The sequence below is a fragment of the Macrotis lagotis genome, chromosome 1 (assembly GCF_037893015.1).
Source record: "Macrotis lagotis isolate mMagLag1 chromosome 1, bilby.v1.9.chrom.fasta, whole genome shotgun sequence".
NCBI lineage: Eukaryota > Metazoa > Chordata > Mammalia > Peramelemorphia > Peramelidae > Macrotis > Macrotis lagotis.
The window spans coordinates 688,542,576-688,552,314 of record NC_133658.1 but is presented as its reverse complement, the minus strand read 5'-3'; the positions used below and the strand labels follow the sequence as shown (position 1 = coordinate 688,552,314).

Below are 9,739 nucleotides of genomic sequence, written 5' to 3'. Positions count from 1 at the left end.
AAGCAGAAACAAATCCCAATCATATTTTTTTTAAAGACCAATGTAACAAAAGTTTCATCAAGAACAAAGTTTTATTTAATTAAATTTAAACTCATTTCCTTAAATTTGAAATGGATGTTTATTCCAGCTTTAATTAAAAGAAACTATCTCCCACAGGTATACCAGTTTTATCCCAAATACTAAACTCTAACAACTATGGTTTTTCATTAATTAGCAAATTGAGCAAAATAAAAATTCTTGGGAATTATGTAAAATTCTTTCACTTTTAGGGTCTTTCCTCTTCATTAATAAAACAGAATCTTTAAATTGCTTAAAATAATTGGCATGCTACTTTCATTAGCTAAAAATATATGAAGACAGCTCTTTTACTAGTTGATGTTTAGTTATTTGAAAATATTATTATAACATCATAGATTTCTTCAAGTAAAAAAGAAATTGTAAACACAGGGTATGAAAGATAACTACAATTAGCTTTTTTCATTAAACCTTCATATCAATAAAGGCCAGGAAATTATAAAAACAAAAAACCATCTCTTACCTTGACAGCATTTTCTGAACCTTCCTCTTTAAAATCTTCATATTTCATTACTTCAGCCATAATGAATCCCTTTTCAAAATCGGTGTGAATCTTTCCTGCTGCCTGAGGAGCCTTCGTCCCTTTCTGTCAGAAAAAAGACCAGAGAAAATTAACTGCATTTAAGAAGACTGATTAAAAGAGTAGAATTTCTCTTCTCAGATATGCCTGTGTTCCACTGGAACTTAGTTTCAAACCAATTTAAATGTCAGGCATATAACTGGTAATTCTGCAATAGTGGGGCATATAGACAACTGACTTTTAAGAACCAATAAATCTGTTGATACTAAAGAAACACAGCTTTGTTTTTTCCTAATGGCTACCCACAGTACTATTGATTTTAGATGTGGAAATCCTTTCTGTTGTAGGTTCATTTCGATTTTCCATTCTTCATAATTTAAAAAAAAGAAGAAATAAAGATTTTTTAAAGTAATGTTTAAGCTGAATTATCAAAGGCTTTAAAAAAAGTTAAAAAATAAATATCCTCTGGATTTCTACTCATTTATAAAACATATAAAAATCAATAAATGTAATAAACATTCTAGACATAGCAAAGCTTATAGAATATTCCAAATATTTTCAGCATTATTTGAAAGTCTAAGGAAAAAGTAACAGATTTTAAATAACAGCCAATGAGTATAATCTACATATATTAAAGTATTGTTAAAGAAAATTCTAATTTTTATAGAAAAGAGAGGAATGGCTTCTAATTGTCCCATATGTTAAATTACAAGGACATACTTTCTAGGCACACAACCATGGAAAGAAATTTGAGAAATAATGGTGACCTAAAGGCTGCTTAATAAAGCATGTTAAAGTGGTAAGGAGTCTGACACTGTAAAGCACAGTTTTTACAATAAAAGATGTATTAGGTTAATATGGCTACTCACTGATGCTTACCTGACTAAATATCTTAGCGCATTAAATCAAAGATACTTACAATCAGTCTTAAGATAAACCACCTTTCATATTTTTGAGCAAAGAACAAGGCTTATCTTTAATTGAACATACTTAACTTTGGAAGTTATGTGGTATTAAGAAAATAAACAACTGTGGCAATTTGCTTACCAACATAAATTTGCTTTGACATTATTTGGGGAATCTATATAAAAGGACCTTGGTTAGAAGTCAATCACACATTTTTTAAAAGGGGAGATGAGATAAAGGAAAAGTGAAGCTCACATTCAAACAAAACATTTAACATGTCGAATTGCCTACATGCTTCTATCCATGTGAAATCAAAATAAAATGTAACTGTATAAATTACAGTAGTTGCTGAAAACAGGAATGATTTGAATTAAATCAAAGCAGTGCTGAAATTCACCATGTAGCAGGAAAATAAATGCAAGAAGTAGAATAAAAGACTGAATAACATATTCACCATCTCAAAAAGTTCCAGTATTATTTTCATATTTTTTAATGCACCATTTAGAAGTATGTACATTTCAAAATATTTTTCAGTACTAACCACTATATTACAATATATTTACATTTAAAAGCAAACTATCACGGTTCAGCTCTTATTGTCCTCTGGGAATAAATTAGTCATTCTCTATGGTTGTAATCAGTATACATCAATATTTAAAACACATATCAAATTTTTCAAGTAACTGGATAGACCATATGAAATTACAAAAATAAACTCTAGTTCTATGAATTCAAATCAAGAGAGACATGAATTATTATACACTGACTTTAGGTTGTTGAGCCCAACTGTGTATCTATGAAGAGTATAATGATGTTATATTGCTTTTATTGCTGAAAATGTAATCCGAGCAAAGCAAAGGAGGAAAGAACCACCCGCAACCCAAACAAACTTAGCGAATACAAAATGAAAAGCAACATCAATTTCACTGCAGACAAACCCAGTCACACAGATTAAGCAAGCACAATACTGGTACGTCTTATCTCTGACCACAGGAGGAGGGTAGACAGATTCTACAGGATGAAGAAATTCAGACTATGTAATAGGCAGAATCAATTGTTACCTGCCTCAATCAATGCAGCTCCACTTTCACTGTTCAGCAGCTCACAAATAATTAAAGTTATCCTGGACAAAAACCTCATCTGTAATGACTAGCTAACCGCCACCATGACAAACTTCAAAGTCAGTGATATCAATCTGAATTCAATAGTGTGGAACTGGATATAGCTGATGAATAAGTATGAATCTTACCCTGATGGTCCATGCACGTACTTCATCTGGGCCTGCAGTGAAAAAGTATTCTAGTTGGAGAGCTGCATATCCAGCCTTAATGATCTTTGGCAAAGCACTAAAATAAAATGAAACAAATTCATTCAATATACACACACATACACAAATATACATTCAGTATAGGTCGAACGTGGTTAACACGTGGGTTTTTTTTATTTAAAGAAGAAAAGTTTCTGTACATTTGAAAACTGTCATATCTTCAAAATATAGTTAAACCCATTTGGAAAGAACATTATTGTTTTTGAACCTCTTTAACAATTTACTTTAAATGGTACCATCCTAAAGATACCACTTTGAATTATTTACTATAAGAATTAAAAAAGCACTTTAGATATAGCTATCACTTAAGTTATAGTTACATTTTGGCCCAGTATAAATTATTTTCAGGATATCAGGTCACAAAAGTAAAATTATTTGACTGAAATTCAATATTTAAACAATTTATTACTATTATTCAGAAAAATTATGGCAACTGATTCAAGTCCCTTCTCCCCACATCTCTTTTCTCCTCCCCCAGACCCCCCCCCCCCCCCCCCCCCCGCCCAGGGCCTGAACATGACGAAAGAGTTTTGGTGATCATTCCTTCTCAAAAATATACATAACTAATACCTATGTTATAATTAAAACACTGTACAGAGATGACAGATGACAGTTAAAAACTTAATTTAAAATAAATCTTTTCACTCTGTCTCATGGTAAAGAAAGGAGAAGATTCCCTCTTTATAATGGTAATTACTCTGTCATTTATTATTCTATCAGCGCAAGCAATTAAATTACTGCAAGGAAATAGTTGATAATAAAGTGTAGGGAAAATGAATGCTAATTAACCTTTGTGTCATGTTCTCTTCCAGATACTTCTGTTTCTCCTCAGCACTCATTTCTTGCAACTTGAGTTCCAAGGCCCCACTAAAAGGAATGACCAAGGCACCTGGGTCATGCTTGTCTACCCACTCTTTAATTTTTATCAACCTGTAGACAAAAAAGGGCACAACATTATCTTGTAGTGCATGCATGACTGTACCACATTCATTATTATCAAGTAGCACATACATATTCATAAGAATTGCACGGTTTTATGATGCCATCTTTTTGTGTATAGCTTTCCAAGGTCAAGGCATTAACAGGCAGCAATTGCTTCAGGTGTACTCCATTAATATTTTTACTGCTATCTAGTTTTATTTTAGCATAAAATCTGTAAGAAATACTGGAAAAATATTTTTAAAACTTTCTTCTGTTAATGCTAAATTTGTACTCCACAAACTGTAACCCCAGAATGTTATCTCTCATATAATCTTTTCAAAAAATAAAGAAAAACTTATGAATGTTTGAAGGGATAGGAAGATCTTCACTGGGGGATAAAATTCTATTTTTTTTAAAAGAAGCACTTAAAAATGCCTTCAGATAATTCTAGAGGTCCCACAACAAATGGATTGTTTATATTACAACTCTGTAGCATATTCTTTTATTCAAAACAACAAACAGAACTGGCATTGTTTCTATGGGTATTTTTCAATGGCAAGATTAACAGGACCAGAAATCTACATTTACCAACAACCAAATGATTCTTATGAATTCTAATTCTAAAAATGCATAAATAGCACAACTCTGTATAAAGTTATTTGTATATGCAATGCCAGCAAAAATTAAGAAACAGATAATGAATTCTTTACCTAGAAAGAATTAGAAGGCTTTTATTTTAATATGAAATATTTTTAGAATGAATATTGAGCACCTAAATGAGGAAGGAAAAAGAAGCAGGTACAATGATAGTACATACTTAAGAGAATGGCTTCTAGGATGTGGTCTTTTGACTAGGCATTGAATATTGTATTGTAGGTGCCATAGATTTTTAATACTGAAAACACCCCAAAACATATACTTTAATGAGTACTACTATCATGCTGCTAGCCCCACTAATTTAGGAGATTTAAACCAAGGTTTTAACAGCCATTATGGTAAAGTGCTTTGAAACTGTGGCCTGCAATCCTTTAAATAATCAATGTAAATGTCACTTCAGGAAAAAAAAATGAACAAAACCACAAGTTCATCAACACTCATTTGTCAAAGAAAATAGCAGGGGATCAGAGCTATTATGAGATTAAGTGCATGGCCCACTGAGTAAGGTTTTAGATGGGACAAAGAATATAAAAGTTCATTCAACAGTTTTCACACATTTCTTACCTAGGGATGACTTTCTGTCATTTACTTACATAAATATACCATCCTAGGTTTTTCAATATTCATTATGATTTTTTTTCTTGTTATGCCCTAATAATAGATTAAAACCTAAAATTCACCTGGGGATATACTGAATGACCTTTTAAAAAGATTAAGCCAAAAAAACTTCTTTTGGCTTTTATATGGGATAGTTAAAGATAAAAATAAATGTTTAAGCCAGTACTTCTTGGGATGCAAAATGATTATGGAAACACAGATCAACTTCATAACCTGGACAATTAATCTCAAAGTGGCAAAAATATTTACATCATTTCTTTGTGTGTATGTGTGTATATACATACACTTGCGCACACACACATACACACATATCTGTGTGTATTTCTAAATCTGTATCAAATGTATAATCTTGATAAATCATGTACTAAGGAGTCAAAGAAATAAAAACAAAATGAAACCTATGTAAAAGGATAATTTGTAAAATCTTATACAAATTTTGTTTCATAAATATGGCCAACAGAACTAATAAACTAAGAACTGTTGCAAAACAACAAGATAAGAAATAATTACTTTGGCTAAAACATCAATTCAGAATAATAATAGTCCTACACTGTCATTTTAACAGTCTTTTCTATTGAGTCCTTGGAGGGATTATTTGCATTCCTCAGGTATTCTATTGTACAATTCAGATGAATAAAGACTTACAAATCATTCCTCTACCGCCAGTGTGAGACTTTGATCCAGTGAATACACCATTGTACCTTAACTATAATTGGCAAAAAAACCTGACAGTGTAGAGCATCACAAGCTTAATAACAAAGGAGAATATCTCAAAGTGTTGACAGATGATCTTCATAATGCAGAAGCAGAGCTGGTACATTTTAGCAATAAATGAGCACTGAGGTCTAAAGGTCTCTAAAGTGACTGACATCAGACCTGCTATAGTCTCCCTAAAAGAATATGGTCTAGTAGCACCCTCCATAAAGTGACTTGGGTTCTTTGCCTACAAGCTTTACTTTTGTGACTTTCTCTGTCATACATACAAAAAAGGAGAGATAAAAAACGGGTCTTTGACTATGTTTTATTTCCGTGACTTTTATTGTCAAACAAAATAAAGAAAAGATATACTGAGAAATGTTCTATCATGACTTTTAATTATATACACAAATAAGCATATGTTTATACTCAAGCAAAATTTTGTTTTTTTTAAAAAGCAGATAAACACTGGACTAGTCAGAATAAGGTATTAATGAGGCCAAGGTCACTCACTGTGCATACCTCAAGGAGGCCAGTTAGGTATAGCAGAAAAAAAAAAAAGGACTGTTCGAGGTCTCTATCCCTAATTTTAGTCACTGACTGGTAAGTTGTCATCCAGACAATGAGAAAAAAATTTCAAAGGAACTGCCTAATAGTGGTTGGTTGGTATCTCTACATATAAAGGTCAGAAATATCAAGGTAAAATAAAATTGATTGTATTTCTGACCTTCTCCCAAACTGCCAAAGTAGGCTACATTAGAAAATGAAAAACTAAAAAAAAAAAAAAGGTACAAAAACCAAAACTGCAGGGTCTTTACTTTTATTTATTCTGTGAATTAATCCAAATGAAATAATGATCTGTCACTGCCTATATATATGATATCAGGTAAGTCATTTCAGGTTTCTCTGTCAGTTTTTCCAAGGGAATTATAATCTTATTTATGATTCTATAAAAACTTTTTCCCAACGAGGAACTACTTTTTATTTTCTATATATCTTATGATTAACATTTGTAAAAGGTTGTGTTTTAAGAGCATGAATCACTGACAAAGGGATGTGGAGGGCTGTTGGCTTTATTCCTAGTTCCCTTTGGTAATTTCTGTAAGCCAAACGGCCATAGGTTTTTCCTTATTTTTTAAAAAGATTATATGAGAGTGTAGCAGTGACAAGCATTTTGAACACCTTGGCAATTAAGAACTTCAAGACTAAAAGACTAATTCATTCATTCATTCATTCATTCATTCATTCAAATACTTATGGGCAAAGCACTTAATATACTAGGTACTTGGAGAGATGCAAAGATAATTAAAGTGGGCTCCCTAGCTTCATATTTTTAACAGAGGGAATATGACAAATATACAAAAACTATACATGAACTATTTTTTTTATTTGTTTTTGCAAGGCATTGGGTTTAAATGACTTGCCCAAGGTCACACAGCTAGGTAGTTATTAAGTGTCTGAGGCTGAATTTGAACTCAGGTCCTCCTGACTACAAGGCTGGTGCTCTATCCACTGTGCCACCTAGCTGCCCCTCACATGAATTATTAAACAATTATAATGCGAAATATAAAATGATACAAAACACAAAGTAGTATGCAAGGTCCAATTAAAGAGAATTTCTCATTGAGAACTGATGATACTGGGTGGCTTCTGTAGTGAACTTTGGAAGGCTGTGGACAAAAATCTCACAGGTTAAGAAGTATGAATATGTTGTGATCTGCATTGCAGGAGAGAACTCTTGAAATGTAAAGCAAAGCTCCTCTTAGGAGCTCAGAGAGCTAGGAAAACCCTGGGAAACATCATCCACATCCAGTAAAAAAATAAATCAACCAACCACAGAATCTGAATAAACACTATGCTCACTTTTTGTTTGGGGTCAAGTGACTTGCCCAAGATCACACAGCTAAGTAAGTATTAAGTGTCTGAGGCCAGATTTGAACTCAGGTCCTCCTGACTCCAGGGCTGATGCTCTATCCACTGCACCACCTAGCTGCCCACTATGTTCATTTTTTAAAAATTTCTCTTATGTTTTCCCATCCTATCCCATGGTTTTCTTTCTTTTACCTTAATTCTAATTCCTCATACACAAAATGACCAATATGTTAACAAGTTAAACACAAATGCACATGCACAACATTCACTAGACTGTTTGCCACTAAGGGGGGGGGTAGAAGAAAATTTTGTAACTTATAAATATGCAAATGGATGAATGCTGAAAATCATGTAACTGGAAAAATAAAATCGTAATAAAAAAGAAATGTATTACAATGTATTCAGAGACTGATTTGAGAATCCCCCTTTACTACCCTATGAAGAATTCTTTTCTGCTTACAAATTTGCCACCATCATAGTATAGAAGTACATAAATGAGAATGTCTAGAGTTTAAATAATTGAACCTACTCACTTTAGAGAGGAACCCAGAACAACCACTTGTTCATTGCCATGCAACAAGACAGTGGCAGGGCTGAACACACAGATGATCTATCCCTGCTCTAATGGGAAACAGAAAGTTACAAAGAGTATTAGATTGGAACTCTGAGGATTTGGGTTCCAATTCCGGATCTACCGCTCTGTGACCCTGGGCTACACATGATCTTTGTCAACTTCATTTCTTCAAATGTACAGTGAAGGAGTTAGAATGAATGCTATCTTGCAACCTAAGTCTATGATTCTTCCATTATAACAAATATCCTTCTCATCAATTGGCTTTAAATCTTTAATGCTACTGTTACCCTATTTTACATGACCAGAACTGAAAATGCAATTATGTTAAGAGTATTGAATAATGTTTCATTTAATGTGAAATTAAAATATAAAGGGCAATAAGAATGTATGAAAATCTTTTGGCAAAAAAATCCTCCACATAGTTTCTCTCTCATATTCTTTCAAAAACAAAGACAAAAAAAAAATAGTTCATGTATAGTTTTTGCATATTTGTATATTTGTCATATTCTCTCTGTTAAAAATATGAAGCTAGGGAGCCCACTTTAATTATCTTTGCATCTCTCATGTTCTAATATCCTATATTAACATATCAGTTGAATATAATCTTCTTGAAGGCAGAGATGTCTCACTTTTTAACCAAATATTTTAGTTCTCAAAGGATGAAATTATAAATATATACTTAAATATAAATTTAATATCAATTGGTTTTTAATATAGAATTTTTAGGCTGAGAAAAAGCCATGCTAAGACTTATGGGACAGGGAGTAGTTTAGTGGGCCTTAATATTCTCAACTGGTTATTTCATTTTAGAAACTGAAAAAAAGAATCGGAAATGTCAAATCAATTTCAGAAGCATTTTACTTAAGATCACACTTATCAAATTTCCCCCCAAAAAATGGCTTTAAAAAAGACTTAAAATTTTATCATTGTGTCTATATAAATTGGGATGGGGAAGAGAGGGAAGGGCATTGCCAACATCAAAATAAGTAAATAATCAATGTGAAAATGAAGATTATAGGGAAAATTGTTCCTAATCACTGATTTGGTAGGAAATAAAATCTAGCAAAGCAAACATACAGGAGACAAAAAATCTCTAAAGTTAGACTTATATTCCTTTCGTCAGGACTTCTTCTTTAATACAAAAAAGGTCGGAAATGCCAAATGTTACCAATGTTCAATATTTAAAATTCTCATTCTAACATCTTAATTTCCCTCAAATGTCAGTAATTCTGTTATTTACAGAATACATTAAGAGGCAATGAGGTAGCAAAATGTTTGGCACACTGTGCTTGAATTCAGGAAGAATTGAGCTCAAATCTAGCCTTGGATGCTATCTGCCTCATTTTCCTGACTTATAAAAGTGGATAGGAGGGGCAGCTAGGTGGTGTACTGGATAGAGCACCAGCCCTAGAGTCAGGAGTACCTGAGTTTAAATCCAACCTCAGACACTTAATAATTACCTAGTGGTGTGGCCTTGGGCAAGCCACTTAACCCCATTTGCCTTGCAAAAACCCCCACAAAACCTTAAAAAAAAGGTAGATAGAAATAGTACCTACCTCCAAGGGTTGTTGTG

General features: G+C 32.6%; 1 protein-coding gene across 2 annotated transcripts in view; it reads right to left on the bottom strand.

The window, feature by feature from the left end:
- The window catches only part of OLA1 (Obg like ATPase 1), a 256,203-nt gene that overhangs the window by 3,061 nt on the left and 243,403 nt on the right, over positions 1-9,739 (bottom strand). For both annotated transcript variants that reach the window (XM_074215686.1, XM_074215687.1), the window contains 3 exons: positions 3,618-3,758; positions 2,751-2,847; positions 539-661 (listed from right to left, as the gene is read on the bottom strand). In XM_074215686.1, the coding sequence (XP_074071787.1) occupies positions 539-661; positions 2,751-2,847; positions 3,618-3,758 (361 nt within the window). The remainder of the gene's footprint in view (positions 1-538; positions 662-2,750; positions 2,848-3,617; positions 3,759-9,739) is intronic.